General features: G+C 51.7%; 1 protein-coding gene across 2 annotated transcripts in view; it reads left to right on the forward strand.

Moving 5' to 3' along the window:
• Positions 1-21,943, forward strand: part of RAB7A (RAB7A, member RAS oncogene family) — a 45,950-nt gene that overhangs the window by 14,758 nt on the left and 9,249 nt on the right. The window contains exons 1-2 of one of the 2 annotated variants that reach the window (XM_027523432.1): positions 15,425-15,494; positions 19,935-19,995. In XM_027523432.1, coding sequence (XP_027379233.1) covers positions 19,943-19,995 — 53 coding nt within the window. In that variant the 5' untranslated portion in view covers positions 15,425-15,494; positions 19,935-19,942. Of the gene's footprint in view, positions 1-15,424; positions 15,495-19,934; positions 19,996-21,943 lie in introns of those variants that run through there. The other variant, XM_027523431.1, reaches the window with a different exon arrangement.

The raw sequence follows: 21,943 nt of genomic DNA on the forward strand, positions 1-21,943 counted from the left end.
CTTTGGGGGCAGACTCAGGCTGCCGTCCAGAGGGCGGGTAAGGGAACAGCGTCCTCTGTGCCGCACAGAGCTGTCTTCAGCATCCTGTGATGGGCTGTCGGGTAGAGGAGCATGAGAAGAATGTGCGTGTGTGTGACTGAAGCTCCGCGCCGGGCAGCAGAGACGCGCGAGTGGTGCGTCAGCTGCACTTTAGTGAAAAATAGAGGAGAGCTTCCCTGGTGGCTCCGTGGGGAAGAATCTGCCTGCCAGTGTAGGGGACTTGGGTTTGATCCCTGATCCGGGAAAATCCCACATGCCACAGAGCAACTAAACCCGTGTGCCAAAATAAATGAATATAATAATTTTTAAATCCCCCAAACCTTCATGCCATGGCCTTCATGGAAAAGTGCCTTGGAGGTGGAGGAGCTCTGCTGCTGTTCCTTAATGTCCTTGATGGCCAGCCGGTCAGTGTCACCTTGGTGAAGCTACATGGGCCAGTGATCTCGAGGAGCTTGGAATAGTCCACAGGAGCCTCCTGTCAGCAGGGAGGCCTCAGTGAGGCCCTGCGCCGTGGTCACCTGCCCGCTGTGCTTGCTGTTCATAGCTGCGCTGACAGTGCTAGCTGCCTACCTCATTTTAACGCGCTGCTTTATTGCACCCAGCAAGTAGTGCGGTTTTTCAGACTGTAGGTTTGTGGCAATCCTGTGCAGCCAGTCTGCCAGTACCATTTTTTTCCCACAGCATTTGCTCAGGTCAGGTCTCTCACATTTTGCTAATTCTCAAAATATTTCAAACTTAATTGTTGTATTTGTTATGGTGATCTGTGATCAGTGATCTTTGATGTTACTGTTGCAGAAACATTACAACTCCCTGAAGGCTCGGGGGTGCTTGGTAATTGTAGTAATGAAGTATTTGTGTGAATCACAATAAACTGTGGAAAATTCTAAAAGAGATGGGAATACCAGACCACCTGATCTGCTTCTTGAGAAATTTGTATGCAGGTCAGGAAGCAACAGTTAGAACTGGACATGGAACAACAAACTGGTTCCAAATAGGAAAAGGAGTACGTCAAGGCTGTACATTGTCACTCTCTTTATTTAACTTATATGCAGAGTACATCATGAGAAACGCTGGGCTGGAAGAAGCACAAGCTGGAATCAAGATTGCCGGGAGAAATATCAATAACCTCAGATATGCAGATGACCCCACCCTTATGGCAGAAAGTGAAGAGGAACTATAAAAAGCCTCTTGATGAAAGTGGAAGTGGAGAGTGAAAAAGTTGGCTTAAAGCTCAACATTCAGAAAATGAAGATCATGGCATCCGGTCCCATCACTTCATGGGAAATAGATGGGGAAACAGTGGAAACAGTGTCAGAGTTTATTTTTCTGGGCTCCAAAATCACTGCAGATGGTGACTGCAGCCATGAAATTAAAAGACGCTTACTCCTTGGAAAGAAAGTTATGACCAACCTAGACAGCATATTCAAAAGCAGAGACATTGCTTTGCCAACAAAGGTTCGTCTAGTCAAGGCTATGGTTCTTCCTGTGGTCATGTATGGATGTGAGAGTTGGACTGTGAAGAAGGCTGAGCGCTGAAGAATTGATGCTTTTGAACTGTGGTGTTGGAGAAGACTCTTGAGAGTCCCTTGGACTGCAAGGAGATCCAACCAGTGCATTCTGAAGGAGATCAGCCCTGGGATTTCTTTGGAAGGAATGATGCTAAAGCTGAAACTCCAGTACTTTGGCCACCTCATGCGAAGAGTTGACTCATTGGAAAAGACCCTGATGCTGGGAGGGATTGGGGGCAGGTGGAGAAGGGGACGACAGAGGATGAGATGGCTGGATGGCATCACTGCCTCGATGGACGTGAGTCTGAGTGAACTCCGGGAGTTGGTGATGGACAGGGAGGCCTGGCGTGCTGCGATTCATGGGGTCGCAGAGTCGGACACGACTGAGCCACTGATCTGATCTGATTTTGAAATAAAGGCACGTACATTTTCTTAGACATAACACTATCGCACACTTAACAGACGAGAGTACAGTGTAAACGTGACTTGCACGCAGCAGAAAGTACATGTGGCTCGGTTTCGTGCAGCCTCACTGTTCGGCAGTGGTCGGAACCAAACCTGCAGTGTCTGAGGTGCCCTGCTTGTGCCAGCTGCTACACTGAGAGTGCGGACCCTGTTAACAAAGCTAAGTATTCTTAGGGTACTAATGAAATGAAAAGTATTTTGAGAAAAACAGTGAGCTGAAAATCAAAGATTATTGGTCAATTTCTCGTAAGAAACCTTGGAAGCTGTGTTGCTGTGTTCAAAATCTAGAGGGGGAAGCTGTCAACCAGGAAACTGTCACGGGCAACACTGGCCTTCAGAACTGGGAGAGAAACAGAGCTTTCTGGAGAAGCCAGAGCCGAGCGCGTTCCTCACCACAGACCTGCCTGCACTGAGGCGCTTCCTCCAGGTTGGAGGGTGCTGGACAGTGACCAGAGCCCGTGAAGAAGTACAGGTCTGCTGAAAGGAGACGCCCGGACGGTCAGAAAAGCTGGTGCTGTTGCAGCTCACCTTATTGTTTCCACTCGATTTCAGGCACTAACCCAGTTGTTCATCTTCTGGGAGGATGCGATGCACAGAGATGTGATGTGGTGACATCTGTGAGTGAGAGGGCGTGGGCTCTGAGTTGTATGGAAACAGTTTTGTATGTTACTGAAGTTAAGCTGGTGTAAATTGGCCCGTTAAACTGCTGCAGCTTTAGGATGTGAAATGTAATTCCATGGCTGCAAGGAAAAAGCTGGCCATGGGATATACTCAAAAGGAAATGAGAAGGGAATTAAAAGTGTTTTGTATAAAGAATCAATAACAAAAGAAGATGGCCATGCAGGAAACGAGGGATAAAGAAGCAATGAGGCATCTGAAAAACAAACAGGAAGAGGGCTGAAACGAGCACTTCCCTGTCGGTGATCCCTTTAACTAAATGCACGGAACCCGCCAGTCAAAAGACAGATTGGCAGTTTGGGTAGAAAAAGGAGCCGTTTACTTGCTCTCCACAAGACACTGACTTTGGAGCCAAAGACAGAGAAGTGATCAATGTGAAAGGATGTGGAAAGGACTCACGCAAATAGTAACCAGGAGAGATGGCAGCTGTACTCATCTGAGGTGAAGTAGGCTTCAAGTCAAAGAAAGCTTACAAGACAGAACAGGAAGGTAAAGCAGTGATAAACGCTTACACACCGTTCCACAGCCATCAAAGTACATGAGGCACAAATGAACGGGGCTGAAGGGAGAGAAGTTTGACAATAACACTGACAGGGGATGGACCCCGACAGCAGACACGAGAGAGGACGACGTGAACGACTCAGTAGACGGGCCGCGTGCAGCAGGCACGGGTCTCTGCCCCCCGCCACCAGGACACGCGTTCTGCTCAAGTGGACACGCTCGTTCTCCACGATAGGATACACGTTGAGCCGTAGTAAGTCTCGGAAGGTTTTAAAAAGTAGGTTGTCATACAAAGTACCTTTCTTTCTTCTTGTGGTGTCGACCATTTTTGAAGTCTTTATTGAATTTGTTACGGTTATTGTTTCTGTTTTATGTTTGATTTCTCGGCCTTGAGGCATGTGGGATATTCGCTCCCCAACCAGGGGTGGAACGTGCACCCCCTGTGCTGGAAAGCAAGGTCTTAACCACCGATCGCCAGGGAAGTCCCCAAAGTACCTCTCGGACCACAATGAGAGAAAGTTAGAAGTCAGTAACGAGAGGAAACCTAGAAAAGCCACAGATACCATGGATGGTAAACAACACATTCTCAGAGAGCCACTGGGCCAAAGAAGCATCGCAAGAGAGATCTTAAAACGTTTAGGGATGGGGACCTCACTGGCAGCGGTTAGGACTCAGCGCTTTTGCTGCTGGGAGCCTAGGTTCAGTCCCTGGTCTGGGAACAATGACCCTGCAAACACAAATAGTAAAACGTACAGGGCCCAGCACAGAAGTACTGAGGGGAGATTACAGCCATGCATGCTGACGTTAAAAAGACCTCAAATCAACAACCTAACTGCACGTCCTGAGGAACTAGAAGAACAGTGTAAACCCGAAGCTTAAAAGGGAAGGAAATAATCCAGGTTAGAGCAGAAAACCCTTTAGATTAACTGAGAATTTTTTAAAGGTTCATATGAATAAAGATTCTGACTAGGAACACTTGTACGAGAATGAACTGCACAGCCTGGGTGACACATTCATAGAAATACACAAACTGCCAAACCAAATAGAGAATAGGGGTCGCGCTGTTGTCAGGCTAGGAGATGGAATCCATTACCGAAAGCTTCCAGACACACAGGCGCCCTGGGTCTAATGGCTTCACTGGTGAGTTCTCACAGGTGAAGAACTAACACCAGTTCGCAAATTCTTCCCAGATACTGAAGAGGGGAGAGCGTTGCTTCTTTTTGTTGTAACTTCGTTTTGTATTGGGGTACAGCCTGTTAACAATGTTGAGATAGTTTCAGGTGAGCGGCGAAGGGCCCCAGCCACACAGATGCACGTATCCCTTCTCCCCCAAACTCCACTCCCATCCAGGCTGCCATATGACACTGAGCGGAGTTCCCTGTGCTCTGCAGTAGATCCTTGTTGGTTATCCGTTGTAAATATAGCCCTGTGTACATGTTCGTCCCAGACTCTGTAATTCCGAGGGGAAAACAATTCTTAACTCATTCAGTGAGGCCAGTACTGACAGTGAAGTGAAAGCGTTAGTGACTCAGTCATGTCCAGCTCTTTGTGACCCCGTGGACTGTTGCCCTTCAGACTGCTCTGCCCATGGGATTTTCTAGGCGAGGATACTGGAGTGGGTAGCTATTGTCTTCTCCAGGGGATCTTCCTGACCCAGAAATTGAATCCAGGTCTCCTGCATTACAGGCAGGTTCTTTAGCATCTGAGCCACCAATGAGGCAGCGTTGCTCTCATACTGAAGTCAGACAAACACTGCAACAAAGGAGAGCGTCAGGCAGTGTCTCTCGTGACCAGTGGTGCAGAGGTCCTTCACAGAATACCTGTAAAAGTTTAATTCGGCAGTCTAGTAAAAGGATTTATGTACCATGACCAAGTGGGATTTATTCCTTGGTTGGATTTCTTCCTTGGAATGTTAGGTTGGTTCCACAACCAAATAGCGATCATTAATACACCACATTAACAGAATGAAAGGGGGAAAACATCATCTCAGCTGATGCAGAAGACAGCACCCTTTCAGGATGAAAACACTAGAAATACTGGAAACAGGAGCAATTATTTCCACATAATGAAGGTCGTATGTGGCACACCCACGGTGAGCATCATGTACAGTGGCGAAGGACACACTTTGTCTTCTAAGATCAGGAACAAGGCACGGATGCCCACTTTACCACTTCTCTCCAAAACAGTCCTGAAAGTTCCAGCCAGAGCAGTTCAGCAAGAAAAAGAAAAGACATCCAGACTGGACAGGAAAGAGATATGTGATCTTACGTGTGGAGTACCTTATACAGAGTTCATACCCCGAAATTAAAGAACTAAAATCTCTTAAAGCTAATAAACTAATTCAACAAATTTCAGGATACAATCTGAAAAAGAAATTAAGGAAACAGTTCCATGTACAGTAGCATCAAAAGGAATAAAATACCTAGGAATATATTTTAACTTGGTAAATGAAAAAGACTTCTAAATGAAAAACTATAAATGTGGCTGAGAGGAGTTAAAGATGTAAGTAACTGGAAAGACATCTCATTTATGGATTAGAAAAATTAATATTGTTGGGAAACCGTCTACAGATTCAAGGCAGTCCTTGTCAAAATTCCCAATGACTTTTTTTTTTTTTTGCAGAAATAGAAAAACCTGTCCTGAAAGCCACGGGACCCTCAGTAGTCAAATAATTTTGAAAACTCGTAAGTTGGAGGTCTCACACTTTGAGATTTTGAAACTGCAAATCTCTGTGGTAATTAGAACAGTGTGATACTGGAATACGATACGCGTGTAAACCAGCAGAACAGACTGGTAAGCCCAGACAGTACTCTTCACATTCAAGGTGAACTGACCTTTGGCAAAGATGCCAAGTGCGTTCAGTGGTGAAAGCAGTGCCTTCTGTGACTGACGCTGCCGGGAAAATGTCTGCCTGCAGGAGGATGTGGACCTGGGCCTGTCGTCACACACAAAATTAAGCTCGAGACCTAAAGCTTCTTTTCACTGAAGAATAGTTGATTGCCACGTTGTTCTGACTTCTGCTGTGGAGCAGGTGACTCCGTTGTACACTATTCTTTTTCCTGTTCTCTTCCGCGGTTTACCGTAGGGTGTTGAGTGGATCGCTGCCTGTGCTGCACGGTCGGCCGTGTCGCCCGTCCCGTGGGTAACGGTTTGCCTCTGCTCATCCTAACCTCCCAGTCCACCCCCCACCTTCCTTCCTCGTGGTAACCACAGAGACACCTCTGTTTTCTCTGTCCGTGAGTGTGTTTCATAACCGGGTTTGTGGGTGTCCTGTTTTGGGTTTCCCGTGTGAGTGGAAGTGGGTGTGTCCTGGCAGTTCGCTCGGTGTCGCCCCCCGTCGCTGCGCACGGTGGCGCTGTTTCCTGCGCTGCTGTCGTGCTCCATTGCGCATGTGCGCCGCGGCTGCTCTGTCCATTCGTCCGCCACTGGACGTCTGAGTGTTTCCAGATCCTGACTGCTGGGACGGTGCTGCTGTGGGCCCTGGGCTGCGTGTGTCTTTCTGAATTAGAGTCTGTCTGGGTATCTGCCCAGGAGTGGGACTTCTGGATCATATGACAACTCTAGTTTTAGTTTTTGAGGAACTTTCCTAGTGGCTGCACCAGCTTGTTGATAAATTCCTACCAAGCGTGTAGGAGGGCTCCCTTTTCTCCACACCCTCTCCAGCATTTATTATTTGCAGACTTTTTAATGATGGCCATTCTGACCAGTGTGAGGCAGTACCTCATTGTAGTTTTGAATTGCATTTCTTGAAACATTAGGGATATTGAGCATATTTTTATGTGCCTGTTGGCTACCTGTATTTCTTTGGAGAAATGTCTGTTTAGGTCTTTTACCCATTTTTTTTTTTTAAGTTTATTCGGCTGTGTCAGATCTTATTTGTGGCCTGGGGGTGTTCACTTCGTCATGCCGGGCCTTTTCATTGCGAGGCGCGCACTCTGGTTACGGTGCGTGCGCTTGGTTGCTCTGTGGTCGTTTGTCGTGTTTTGTTGCTGTTACTGAGTTGTGTGAGCTGTTCGTATATTTTGGAAGTTAGACCCTTGTCAGTCATATCGTTTGCAAATATTTTCTCCCATTCTGTAGATTTTTCCCTTTGTTTATGTTTTCCTTTTCTGTGCAAAAGCTTGTAAGTTTGAATAGTTGCCATTTGTTTATTTCAGTTTTTATTTCTATTGCTGTGGGAGACTGACCTAAGGTAAGAAAGCATCGGAATGACTTAGTCAGAGAATGTTTTGTCTGCATTTTCTCCTGGGAGTTTTATGGTGTCGTGTCTTGTATTTCAGTCCCAAAGATCTCAATCTTAAGAGGTAAAAGTAAAGAAGTGAGGGACTTCCTTGGTGGCCCAGTGGTTTAAGACTCTACGCTTCCACTGCGGGAGACTTGATCCCCGGTCAGGGAACCAAGATCCCACATGCTGCTCAGCGCTGCAAAAAAAAAAAGACTTAGAGCTGCGAGACTCTGAGAAGTAAACAGGGCGAGATCCCTGGTGCTGGACTTGGTGATGTGGCTGAGATACCAAGGGCACCTGCAGCAGCAGAGGAAACACATAAACTCGGCTTCATCAAAATTAGATCTTTTGTGTTTCCAAGCACAGTGTTAGGGGAGTAAAAAGACAACCTACAGAATGGGGAAGATACTTACAAATTGTACATCTGATAAGCCTAACATTCAGAATACATATTTACAGTTTGAACAGCTCAACAGCAAACAAGCAATTTGATTTTAGATGGTTCAGGATCAGAGTAGACATTTCTCCGAAAAAGACGTGGAAACGGCTGATCGACACAAACAATAAACGCCCAGCACAACTAGCTGTCGGGCACTCAGGACGGTGACATGCGCTTCATGTGGGCTGTGGTGGCTCTTGTTTTCCCCTGCCCGAAGTAACTTCATGACTTATTTATTTATGGCCGTGCTGGGTCTTCTTTGCTGCTCAGGCCGTCTCTAGTTGTGGCGAACAAGGGCTCCTCCAGCTCTGGCGAGCGGGGTCCTCTCTGGTTGCCCGTGTGGGCTTACCGCAGTGCTTCTCCTGTTGCAGAGCCCGGGCTCTAGGGCGCTCGAGCTGCGGTAGTTGCGGTTTGCATGCTCTAAAGTGCAGGCTCAGGAGGTGTGGCGCGTGGGCCTAGTTGCTCCAAAGCACGTGGGATCTTCCTGGACCAGGGATCAAACCTGTGTCTCTTGCATTGGCAGGTGGATTTTTTACCACTGAGCCACAACGGAAGCCTGGCTCTTTATTTAAAAAAAAAAAAAAAAGTGTTGGTGAGAATTACAGAAATTGGGACCCTCGAATATTGCTAGTAGGAATGTAAAATGCTGGAGTTGTATGGAGAGCAGTGCACAGATTACAGAAAATTACCGTATGTCCTGGCACTTAGGTGCATCTACCCACCAGATTTGAAATCAGGATCTCCAGCAGATACTCATACATTATGGTTTATGGCAGAATTATTCACAGCAGTCAGTGGGTAGAAAGACCCTGTGTGCCCGTCCGTTGGTGAAATAGATAAGCGAAAGACAGTATCTAGATACAGGGGTGTACTATTCACCATGTAAAGGAATGAAGTTCCAGTGTGGGCTGCAAGGTGGACAGGCCTTGAAAACATGCCGAGTGAGATAAGCCAGATAGGAGAGGACAGATATTGCAGGACCCTGTGCACGAGCGCTGTTTGGAGGAGGCCGATTCCAAGACAGAAGCCAGGGCCGGGGGCAGGCGAGGAGGGGCTGCTGCATACATTATCCGCACAGGGTTCCTGCTGGCCCTGGCGGAAAGGTCCTGGAAACAGTCATGATGGCTGCTCCACGGGTGAGGCTCTTACAGATGCGCACACTGAGATGAGTGTCCTCGCTTCAGACACGGTCTTTCTCACAAATAAGAGCCAGACGGCATCTCAGCTGGCAGGTCTCTGACCTCGAGATGTGATTTCGTGTTTCCATCCCTGGTGGTCACAGCGCCGGCTGGGGAAGCTGCGAGCTCTGCTCTTGAGCAGCTGTCCTGACTGAGGAGAAGGACCGTGGTCTGCAGGGGCGTGTGCCTGGCAGCGCTGTGTGGATCTGCGGAGAAGCACCCACACCTGACCTGGTGATGGGACGTTCGGTTCTTCTCCTTTCTAGTGGGCTACTGGCACGTTTCCACCCTGAGTTAGTGTTTAGCAGTGATTTTCCTAAATGTTACCTGAAGCAAGCTGGCCGTCAGTGATCTTGTGAGGCAGGTGGATCTGTGTTTTGCCAGATCTCGCACACACTGCTTTTGAAGCCCTGTAAAGTAAACTTGAGTAATAACCTTCAGATAGTAGCCTTTGTAATGGAGGCAGAGTGTTTGGACGCTTCGAACTTCCTCAGTCAGAGGAGCTGAACACGTGCCCGAGCCCTGAGCTCTGTGGGGCTTTCACACCTGCCTGGTGTGCTGGTGATTCTGTGTGTCACTGGCCGGCAGGGCCCCAGGGGTAGCTAATGCTTGCTTCCAGAGGCGCACAGCTGGGCATGAGGGCTGAGCAGGGCACGCTGCTCTCGTCAAGGCCCGGGAGGCTCGCCGGGGGTAGAATTCTCCCGGTGGGAGGTTTTCCCAGCCCAGCCCCCCCCGCCCCCACCACCCCCGCTCAGCTGAGATCTGACACCCAGCTTGCCTGGTTCCCAGGCCTTCAGACTGCTGATCGCGGGGCATCTCAGCCTCCATAATCTTGTGAGAACCTCCTCACTAGTCTAAATGCTACATTTCACGTGTGCATTCCATGATCTTATACATCCTTACAGAAACGTGAATCTCATGTATGTCAAGTTTATTTTTAACAACACATTTGAAATCTCACTTTAACTGGCAAAAACATAGGCTCTTACACGGTGCCAGCAGGAGAATTAGCTTCTGTTCCTTCATCCTTGGATCCATGGTTCTGTCTCTCTGGAGAGTCCTAACTGGTACATACTTAACTGAGTGCAAAGTTCCAGAGAATAGCAAGGAGCGCCTTCTTCACTGAACAGTGTAGAGAAGTAGAGGACGGCAACAGACTAGGAAAGGCTAGATCCCTCTTCAGGAAGATTGTAGCTATCAAGGGGACTTTCCATGGAAGACTAAGCGCGGTAAAGGACAGAGACGGTGTGCACCTGACGGAAGTAGAAGAGATAAAGAAGAGGCGGCAAGATACACAGAAGCAGCTCTACAAAAAACCTCGTGACTGGGATAACTGCAACGGTGTGGTCACTCACCTAGAGCCAGACATCCTGGAGCGTAAAGTCAAGTAGGCCTTAGTAAGCATCACTACCAACAAAGTCAGTGGAGATAATGAAACTCCAGCTGAACTGTTTAAAATCCTTAAAGATGATGCTGTTAAAGTGTTGCACTCAATATAAAAGTGTTACAAATCAGGAAAACTCAGCAGTGGGCATGGAACTGGAAAGTGTCTGTTTTCATTCCAATCCCAAAGATGACAGTGCTGAAGAATGTTCAGACTGTTGTACAGTTGCACTCGTTTCACACGCTAGCAAGGTAGTGCTCAAAATCCTGTAAGCTAGGCTACAGCAGTAGGTGAACCAGGAACTTCCAGATGTACAAGCAGGATTTAGGAAAGGCAGAGGAACCAGAGACCAAATTGCAAATATTCGTTGGCTCATAGAGAAAGCCTACAGTAAAGCCTCTGTGCCGATTACAACAAACTGGGGAAAATTCTTAAAGAGATGGGAATACCAGACCACCTTACCTGTTTCCTGAGACTCCTCTATGTGGGTCAAGAAGCAACTGTTAGAACCGGACATGAAACAATGGTCTGGTTCCAAGTTGAAAAAGAGATATGTCAAGGCTGTGTATTGTCACCCTTGCAGAGTGATCACGTGATTGAAATGCCAGGCTGGGTATTTCACATGGTGAATCAACACTACCAGGAGCAATATCAACCTCAGATACGCAGATAACCATGTGAGTAGCAGAAAGTGAAGAGGAACTAAAGAGCCTCTTGATGAGAGCAAAAGCCTGGCGGGAAACTCAGCATTCAAAATACTAAGACCATGGCATCGAGTCCCATCACTTCATGGCAAATAGAAGGCAAGAAAGTGGAAACAGTGACAAATTTTCTTTTTTGGGGCTCTTAATATCACTGCACACGGTGATTACAATCAGGAAATAAAAGATGCTTATTCCTTGGAAGGAAAGATATGACAAATCTGGATAGCATATTAAAAAGTAGAGACCTGACTTTGCCAACAAAGGTCCATATAGTCAAAGCTATGGTTTTTCCAGTAGTCATGTATGGATGTGAGAGTTGGACCATAAAGAAGGCTGAGTGCTGAAGAACTGATGCGTTTGAATTTTCGTGCTGGAGAAGACTCTTGAGAGTCCCTTGGACAGCAAGGAGATCAAACCAGTCAATCCCAAAGGAAATCAACCCTGAATATTCATTAGAAGGACTGATGCTGAAGCTGAAGCTCCAGTACTTTGTCCACCTGATGCAAAGAGCCAACTCATTGGAAAAGACCCTGATGCTGGGAAAGATTGGAGGCGGGAGGAGAAGGGGAGGACAGAGGATGAGATGGATGGATGGCATCACCAACTCCATGGACATGAGTCTGAGCGAACTTCAGGAGATGGTGAAGAGCAGGGAGACCTGGCGTGCTACAGTTCATGGGCTCGCAGAGAGTGAGATATGGCTTAGCAACCAAAGAACGACCGCAGTTAGTACTTTAACAGAATTACTCTTCAGAGACAGGCATCAGAGTAGCCTTGTTTGGGGTGGATATTGGGGTTTTTTTGTTGTTTGTTTTTGATCGTGTGGCTTGTGGGAAATCTTAGTTCTCTGACCAGGGATTGAACCTGTGCCCCTTGCAGTGGAAGCTTGGAGTCTTATCCACTGGACCAAGGGAAGTCCCTAGGTGATGGGCATTGTTAAAGACGATTTTCAAGAAAAGATAATATCATGACTGTCATTTGTGAAATGAACAAAGAGCGGATATACATGGAGGTCAACCGTGTTGTAAGGAACCTGCAGCCGGTCACAAAACGGGCTTTTCCACTTGAGAAGCTTGTCCTGATAGAATCCATTTGTGTGTCTGAGAATCATTTGTTCTGCCATCGTTTCTACACGTTCAGCTGGTCAGGGACAGTGAAGGCCTGGAGTGAGAGCCCCAGGGTGCTCTGGAATCTGGGCTCCGAGTTGTGCACCGTTCACCACAGGAGGCATCCCACGCCCTTTTAGCTGTAAGTCTCCTTACAGAATATGAGTTCATAATGCTAAATTGGGCTACTTTTTCGTTTAATACTGAAATTTTTGAACACTTGTTTAAAAATGTTTTGTTGAGGAGGCTTTGTGAATTAAAGCCCCAGTGGTTACGTATTTGGTTTAACGTACTTCGATGACTTGATATGAAATGTGGTCTTTGCTCTAGGGGTCTGTTCTGAGGACAGTGGCCCTGGGACCAAGCGTGGGGCTCCTGGGACTCCTGTATTCCTGATATCTGACTTGGAAGCAGGCAGTGCTCCAGGTTCGGAGCCTGTGACCCCAAACGTTGGGCGAGAGTTGCTGCTCTAACCTGTTTTTCCCTGGGGGTAGCGCCCCACTTCACGCCAAAGCGGTAAATGCCGTGTACCCGCAGGCATATAGTCCTGTGATCTCGCTCCCTGAAGCGGTGGCGGGATCGTGGTGGTGTGACAGTGGGCACGGGGAACTGAAGTTCATGGTGTGGGAGAGACAAGCCAGTCCTGAGCTGGAGCAGCTTCAGAACGGAGGGGCCCTTGGGTCCTTCCAGGGTCCCAGGCGCCACCGAGAGCCCTCCACTGAGGAGGGGGCGCCGCTGGCGGGGCGAGTCCTGCTGGGGCCTGTGGGCCGGAGGAGACGGAGCCCTGACGGGGCCTGGCCTCGGCTCAGGGAGGGTGCTGCCGGCCTAGGGGCGCGCTCTGCTGGCTCGGTGCCCCCGTGGGTGCTGACAGGGTCTGTCTTCCCCGGTTCCCACCCTTCCTCTTCGCTGGTGGAACCTGCCTCTCTGACTGCTGTCCTGGTGGTGGTGGTGTACCGCGTGACCTGGGCCTCCCTGTCTGAACTCCGGGTCATAGACCCATGGCCGGTGGTGTTAACTTGTCAGCATCTAACCTGACCACACGTGTGATATTCTTCATTCTGTGCTCTGGGTGATGTGGAGCCTTAAAAATTGCCAGGTGTGGAGACAGACTGTCACTTAGCTGACTGGATTTTTTCTTTTTTTTTAATTTTGGCATCTTGACTCAGAAATGGTCGGGAAGGAGTTGTTGAGGAGTCAGTCTAGCCTTGTGGCACACCTCAGTCACTATGGTTCCTGCAAGAGTCCTTGAGGAAAAAGTGTCTGAGCCAAAGTGGGTGTGCTTGCTACCCTAGGTCGCAGTTAGTGACCAGTGTTCCTGAAAGAGACAGGGACTTGTGAGTGGATGTAGTTAAGTATGAGGCATGGAGGAGGATGTCAGGACGTAGGGTGCCGTAGTCTGAGGTCGTCTGATCAGCCTGGGTTAGGATCTCGAGAGCGGGGAGCCATACTGCTCGCTCTCATGGGCCTAAACTGTTACCGCAGAACAGTAGACGTGGGGGCGAAAACCCGAGTGGTAGTCAGCGAGTGCCCACGCGTCAGCTGCGCTTTTCCTTCCCTGGCACCGAGCGTGCGTCTTCTGTCGGTGACACACCTCCACCGCAGTGTTTGCTGGTGTTGACGCAGTCCTGGTTTGTACAGTGACTTTAGGACACACGTAAATGAAGCTGTGGTTTGTCTTAGATGTTTGACTAGGACCTCAGACACACTTGTGTGAGTTAATGTGCTAGTGTAGCAGAGCCAGCGCGCTAGTGTGAGAGGCTGGGGTGATGAGATTTGAAAGGTGAAGTGATAATACTAGAAATGCTGGTTGACTGCTGCTGCTGCTGCTAAGTCACGTCAGTCGTGTCCGACTCTGTGCGACCCCATAGACGGCAGCCCAACAGGCTCCCCCGTCCCTGGGATTCTCCAGGCAAGAACACTGAAGTGAGTTGCCATTTCCTTCTCCAATGCATGAAAGTAAAAAGTGAAAGTGAAGTCGCTCAGTCGTGTCCGACTCCTAGAGACCCCATGGACTGCAGCCCACCAGGCTCCTCCATCCATGGGAGTTTCCAGGCAAGATAACTGGAGTGGGATGCCATTGCCTTCTCCGACTGGTTGACTAGGTACGTGTTTCACACTGTTAGAAAAGCCCTCATAGGGACTTCCCCAGTGGCTAAGAATCCGCCTTTCAGGGCAGGGGGTGCAGATTCAGTTTCTGGTCGGGCAACTGAGATCCCACGTGGTGCAAAAACTGAGCCTACCCCACTGCTAGAGAGTCTGTGCACTGCAGCTAGAGGCCCCGCCCCACAACGTTAGCTCCCTCACGATGTAAGTTGATGCTGTGGCGGCTCCAGAGAATGTGCCCTGGTGAGAATGCCAGCCAGGCCTTTCCTGGTGAGCAGTGGGCGGGGGTTTAGAAGTCCTCATCTCAGAGAGTGCTGACCTTGTGCTTGTATGGGGAGCTTGGCACGTCACTGTGGGCCAAGCCTAGGAGGCGGTGCTCGGGGCCGCTCCTGGACCTGCACTCTCAGGTCCGTCTCCGGGATTGTCCCCTGTCCTCATGTGCGTAGGGCACCTGAGGGGCAGTGTGGAGTGGCAGGCACACCTTTGAAGGAGCACTGGGGGGGACGGGGCGTGTTGGGGGCAGTGTTGGCGGGTCAGCGGGTTGTCCTGCCTGGGACATCCTGGTGCCCTTTTCTCCTTCCAGTCCAGGCTCGTCATCTCCTGGAGCAGAGTTTGTCTCACTCCGTAGCTGAGGTCACTGCCCTTGAAGTGCCCACGCAGCTCGGCAGTGTGCTGCTCTCGCTCATGTGTCTCCTGCGTCTTCTCGGGCCTCCCAGTGTCCTCTTGAAGCCTTCTGGGAGCTCTTGCCTGCTGCGTTTCCCCTGGGTGCAGTAAATGGGACATCAGAGCAGCAGCCTGTTGGCTGACACCATCACAGCGGAAGGCTTGCTTGGAGCACACAGGCTGTATGATCAGTGGACCCCGGGTTTCAAGTTGCATAAACCCCGAGGACTCAGCGCAGGCTGCGCCCCCGCGTGGCCGGCACGGGGGCAGTTCCTTGGTTGAGGGGCTGCCCTCGGGCTGGCGGCAGAGGTGGAGGTGGCCCGGCTTCCTGCTCCTCCCCGCCCCGGCCCCGTGTCCCCAGGCCCCGCCCACCTTCTCTGGCAGCCCCTTGCTGTCCTCACTGGCCCTGCCCACAGTCTGGGCTGGGTCACTCTGTTTTCCTGATGGCCCTGCCTGCTTGTGGCTCTGCTTTTATGGCCAGTTGGCTGCTCAGCTTCAAAGGTGAGGAGAGCAGTGACTCCAGGTTTGTGTGGGGGGGAGTCTAGCTTTTGATTTCCCACCTGAGAAACAGTGTCCCTGGGGGAAGGAGTCCATGCAGCACGTGGAACCGTGATGTGCACTGACCATGCTGGGTTTGAGGACAGAAGGAAGGGGATGTGCTGCGAGTATCCCTTCTTCTAGAAAGGCTCTGGGAGAGACTCCTGGGCTGGTGGGTGTCCTCTCCGCGCCCGGTCCCAGGCCCTGGGGACACTTTAACTCTGTAGGGTTTTTCAGAGCAGTTTGTGTCTACAGAAGTCCGTGGAGACGGTGCTGGGAGAGGGTGAGAGAAAGCAGGTGCTGCCAGTGAGGGTTCTGGAGGCGCTGCTCCTTGGGGCAGAGTCCAGGGTTGCTTTGGTTTTGCTTTTTCTTTGCTGTTTTCTAGAAACAAGCGTCCCGCGCTCCAATCCCAGAGAACATGATGTATAAAAGCGTAGCTCTTAGCGGTTGCCAGTGTGAAGCCGGTGGCACCCTCTGGGCTGGCCCTGGCCGTGACCCCTCTTGCCTGTTGACTGGTGCGCGCAGGGGCGCGTGTCCTGCAGGACAGGAATGCTCTTGGAAGCAGAACTGACCGGAAGGTCAACAGTGAACGTTTTCCTCCAAAATGGAAATGGCCTTTTGAGTTTGAAGGTCGTTTGCCCCTGGAAAGATGACAGTAAGTGAATATGAAGAAAAGAAAGTCATTTGTGAGCCGCCCTCCAGGAGAGGCCTTCTGATCTGTGTGTGCCTTGCGTTTGCGCCTCTGCTCTGCTGGGGAGTCTGTTTGGGAAGACGGGCTGTAGGGGTGTTAGCCTGGCTCTCGCCGCCGAGTGGGGTTAGCCTGCACTGCTGAGTTCTGTTGCTGGAGTTCCAGCCCGTCCTGTTAATACTCTGTGTTGATGGCATACTTTCCAAGATGGTTAGGCCAGCTTACTGTCACTACTCTTTTGAAAGGATTGGGAGGGATTCTTGTTCATTTTTTACTAAGAAAGACAGAATGATTTCATCACATCCCCCCAAATCCTTGCAGTTATTTAAATAGGGAAGAACTTTTATCTTTACAGTAAGGCTTCCTGTAGGAGATACCTCTTCATTTATTCTGATTTTCTTTGTCTCAGTAAAATTTTTCTCATTTAGATCCTATTTCTGTTAACTTTTGCAACAGTGGCTGCAGTTACATTTGGAAACTCCTTCAGGAAAGTGAATTGGCAAAAGTCATAAAAGTGCTTTTATACTTTTGACTCAGTAATCCCATTCTTAAACAGTTAATCCCATTCTTAATCTCAGTAATCCCATTCTTAAACATCTTGGGTTAAAATGGACAGAAACCTTTCCCCTGAGTAAGAATTTGACCTTTCATTGACTTCCTACCCCTTTGCCTGGGAACCCTATTGAAGGCACATGAGCGCCTCTGTTGTGGGAAGCTTGCTTGTGGTCATGTGTCTGGCTTCGTGATGGCATCTGATGGGTGGGGAGGGGCTGGGCGTACCCGATGGGCCCCCAGCCTTGGGCTTCATGGAGCACAGTGGCTCCTGTGCTGGACGTGTCTCTTGTGGGGAGCCCCCAGGAATGAGGGCTCTCAGAGTCGAGGTGTTGAGGCCAGGCCGCTTCCCTGTGCCTGGGCTGCCTGCTGTGTGAACTGGCCATTGGTCCTCAGCTCCGTGTGGCTGGCAAGGGTCTCAGGAGCCTGAGCTCCTACAAGACCTCCACCCAGCGGGCATTGCGGTGTCCCAGAAAAGGACCCCATGGGTGGAAGCTCAGAGGTATTGTCTAGGGCACTGTTTTCCCTAGAGTTTTGGTATGTCAAACAGAAGGTAGGAACGACTGTTTAAATGCTTAGTGCAGTCAGAGAAATACCAGACACTGAGACAGTGGCTGACCAGTACTATGGGAGAGACAGTTCCGGCCTGTGTGCAGGGCCACACGAGCTTGGAGGGGCCTCCCGGACGCTCCTCAGGTGGGTCCCCAGGCCTGTGATGGGGTGTGCAGGGAGGAAAGGCACTCGGGGCCGCCTGCCACCTGTGAGCAGAACCGAGAGGAGGGAACGCGAGCTGTCTTGGGGGCAGCGAGGGTGGGGCGTGCTTCTTATGTTGTCTTTCTGATGTTAGGAAAGAGCGCTTGATGCGAAGTGAAACTTACTGAACTCTGAGAATCGGTGTATTTCTTTGCAAAGTCATCTTTTCAGTCCTTTCCTTAACCTGCCCTTTGCATCTGAAGCGTGTCCCAGCCATCACACTCTGATCTCGGCCCCTATTCAGCCTCAGACCTCCTGGTGAGACGCTTCAACTTTGGTCAAAGCAGTCCCTTGGGAGGCCGGCGGGGCTGGCAGTCTCATGGGTGTTTGGAGATGCTGGGCCTGAACCTCTCACTGCAGGTAGGAAAAGCCAACGCCAGCCTGGATGTGATGGAGAAAACGCTACAGGAAGCAGGCCTGGCGTGACTCGTCTAGTCCCACTCCTGACTAGCACGGGTGGGTGCTGTGTAGAAGGAACTGGGGGGTTGAGACAGCCTGCCCCGGGCTCGGCTGTGGGGCCTGCTCACCACCTCCAGTTTGCCTCCCATCCCCACACTGAGCAGAGCTGCGGAGAGCCTTGCTTTCAGGGGCACGGGGCCCTCCCTCTAACCCTGCCCTGCAGGCGCTGACCGTTCTAGCCCTTGCCATTTCCTTTCGTGGAGCACAGCTGGCAGCCAGCGTCTGGAAACGGGGTGCGCAGTGGCCGGCTCTGAGTTCCTGCCGCGCTCGCTGCCTTCTGGACTCCGCTGTGTACTCGGCTCTGCACTCGGTGCAGGTTGGAACCAGCACGCCGGCATTCACTGAGCGCTGCCTGGGCTCTCATCATTGTCCTGTGCGTTTTTCTCATCCATGCCTGACACCCTTTCTCCGACCTAAGAGCTGTTTCTCCTTCTCCCAGCAGAGGGGTTGGCCGGCGCGTCCGAGGTCACAGCGCTGGGGAGTGTGGGGCCAGGAATCCCCTTCTTGAGTCACGGCCCTGTGGCAGGCAGTGCCGTCAGCCTCAGCCTTCAGGAAGCCAGGCAGGTGAAGCAGAGACCAAAGGCAGCTTTGCTCAGGCCCCATCTGGAGCATCTTGTCTTCCCAGACTGGAAGGACACCACACCCTCCCGCTCGGTCCCGTGTAAGCCCCGAGGTCCCTGCTCCACTGACGGTGGGATGTGGACGCCGCCCCTGCTGGTTCCTGGTCGTCTCCATCCGGCCTTTCCGGTGTCTCCTGAGGAGGGGCCAGGGCTCGGGGTCCCCAGAAGGCATGGGGTCCTTTCTGAGGACGCTGCTGCCTCTGGAGGCGGCGGCAGCCTCAGCCCTCCCAGGGGGTCAGCGCCGAGGGGTGCTCCTCGCGGTCCTCATGTGCGGCCCCGACACCGGTCCAGGATCAGAACCGCTGCCCTCCTGCCACCGCTCTCCCCCTGAAGGCCTCTGAGGCACTCCCGAGGACCACAAGGCCTGTGCCCATAAGGAAAGTGATCAGGGGTCAGGCTGAGGCAGGGGGTTGAGCGTCAGCGGGGCCTCTTCCATGCTGTCTGGTCCAGGCTCCGGAAGACTTCCTGAAGGGCTTTCTGGGGAAAGATGGTCTCGAGCTGCAGAGTCAAATGCTGTTGCTGCCAGTATTTGATAACTCTGTACTGGGCACTGGGGATAGAGAATAAAACGGTCTGGACAGAAATTGTTAGGAAAAGAGAGACGAATGTCACACATTAAAATGTCAAGTCCGCGCGGCCACTTGCAGGAGGGTTTCTGGCTCTGCTGGGCCTCATCGCCGCACAGGCTCTTCCCCAGGGCGGAGCTCAGCTCTGGGCGCAGTGGTCGCAGCCCCTGGGTTGTGGCTCAGGGCTCAGTTGCTCCACCGCACGTGGGATCTTCCTGGGCCAGGGATGGAAACTGTGCCCCCTCCACTGGCCGGTGGATTCTTAACCCCTGGCCCACCAGGGACACCCGTGAGGGTTTTTTAGAGAATGCAGACTGCACAGCCCACGTGGTTGAGCCGCAGAGGCAGGACCGCGGGTGCCGAGGGCCAGCTGTGAGGTTGTCCGCGGCCTCCAGCTGCATGCGGGGTCCCTGCTCCGGAGATGGATAGGCGGCGGCAGGGGTAGACAGCGGTGGGGAGAGGCGGACTGCTCCACGGTGGACGAAGGGCTCACCGCGAGGAGGCCTGTGTGAGCAGCACTCAGGCTCACCCACGCCGCCCCAGCGTCCCGGCGGCGCGCACTCCTGCAGGCTCCTCCGGGTGCTCCCTGACGTGCTCCTGGCCCGGGTCCCGTGCTGAGCCTGCGCTCCATCCAGGCCCCGGGTGCAGCGGAGAGCCGTCCGGAAGGCTGGGGCGCGGAGCTCCCAGGCCGCGTCAGTGCATGTGCCAAGAGAGGGGCTCCCCTCGGCAGTTCCGTCCTGCTCACATGCCTTCTCCTTCCTTCCAGCTTGAAGGATGACCTCGAGGAAGAAAGTGCTGCTGAAGGTGATCATCCTGGGAGACTCTGGGTGAGTGTCCCTGCACGTGAGCGGACACCCTGGTGGTGCTCTCACGCTGGTCTCCGTGGGGCCGGGTCTCCCTGCCGTGGGGCCCTTGGTCCCCAGTTTGGAGAAAATGGTGGCTGTTTGAACTCAGTGATACTTTGACGCGATTCCTTTTTCCTAGCTGGTGAGAGGAGGGAAGAGAGTTTTCATGTGGATTTGCTGCCGTGGGCAGCGTGCCATGCCCATGCTGGAGGTTTGGGGCACGCGTGTGGCACAGGCAGAGCTCCGAGACACTGCAGGCGCTTACAGACCACCTGCGCAGCGTCAGTGTCGCGGTGAAGTGAGCCGCGTGAGCTTTCTGGTTTCCGGGGCGTAGGAGAGTCGTGTTCGCACTATGCTGTCACCACTTACGTGTGCAGTAACCGTGTGTCTGAAGAGCATTGTACATACTGCACTTTAAAAGTAATTTACTGCCGGAAAATGCTAACCATCCCCTGACCCTTCAGTGAGTCTTCATGTTTTTGCAGTAGTAACATCAAAGATCACTGATCACAGATCATAACAGAGTAATGATGGGAGTTAGAACTACTGCGAGAATTATCAAAAGGTGACACAGACACGAAGGGAGCAAACGTCACTGGAAAAGTGGTACCACCTGACTAGCTTGGCACAGGGCTGCCACAGACGTGCAGTCTGCAAGAAAGAGAAAACGCAAGCGGAAGGCAGTTTCTGCAGAGCGCCTGAAAGTGAGGCGTGCCTGCACCCGCCTCTGGCTGGGCCTGCGTCTCCACTGACCAAGTAACTGACTAGTTCTGTGATCGCTGGGAAGACTCGAGGCGGGTGCGGCTGAGGTTTTTGGACTTGGCATCTGAAGTGACCCTTGAAAGCTTAGACTGGAGGCGACATGCTTTTAAAAATCATATAATAATGCAAGTGTGCCTTCTATGCCAAAGTTTTTTTTAAAAGGCACTGATTTTCCTACCCTGGCTGGCTTCCTTAATCACCTGAGAAGCCTTTAAAAGTGAGTGTCCGCCGCGAGCCGCGGACCCGCGCTGGCTGGCATCCGTGCCTCCACACACATGCTCCGTCCGTCTCCGCTCTCCCTGGACCTCCTCCCGCGCTCGCGCGCTCCGGTTCCTCTGCTCCACTGTCAGGATTGAAAGTGCTGCTTTTCGGCCCGTTACGCAGACTTGCCTGAAGACAGACTTCCTGTGTGTTCCGCTGGAGATTGGGCGCAGCTGCCCGGGTGGGGAGCACGGCCCTGGGCTGTGCTCCCAGGTCCTCTGCGGGTGGAGCGAGTGTTCGCCTGTGTGGAAAGGAAGGTGTTACCTGCCTGTCCTGCTGCCTCGTCACCCGAAGAGTCGCCCCAGTCTCTTGCTGAGTTCTCTTACTGAAACACACCTCTGGGGAGCCTGCTTTGGTGGACTCTGATTTGGCGGAATATTGGTGCTTTTTCTGCTTCAGATTTTAAACTTGGTTTGGGCTTCCCCCATAGCTCAGTCGGTAAAGAATCTGCCTGCAATGCAGGAGACCCGGGTTGGGTTCCTGGGTCAGGAAGATCCTCTGAAGAAGGAAATGGCTATCCACTCTAGTAATTCTTGCCTGGAAAATGCCACGGACAGAGGAGCCTGGCGGGCTACAGTCCATGGGGTCACAGGAGTCGGACACGACTTAGCAACTAAGCCAACGGCAGCAGACTGGCTGGCTGTGAGAATGTCTGCTGGGAGCCAGTGGCTTCCTCTGGCCACTACTCTCTTGGACTGAATAACCACCACCAAACGGAGAGACCCAAGACGGCAGAGACACTTGGGGACAAGTGGAGGGGTCTTCTGCTGGAGCTTCTTTTAGAAGGAGAGCGTTGGCCGGCCTCTTTCTAAGGAGAGAAATGGAAACATGAGGCTCTGCCGGCTGCACCAGAGCTTAGAAGCGCTTCTCTGGACCTGACCCCGCCAGTAGCCCATGTCCGTCCCGG

The sequence above is a fragment of the Bos indicus x Bos taurus genome, chromosome 22 (genome assembly GCF_003369695.1).
Source record: "Bos indicus x Bos taurus breed Angus x Brahman F1 hybrid chromosome 22, Bos_hybrid_MaternalHap_v2.0, whole genome shotgun sequence".
Classification (NCBI taxonomy): Eukaryota; Metazoa; Chordata; class Mammalia; order Artiodactyla; family Bovidae; genus Bos; species Bos indicus x Bos taurus.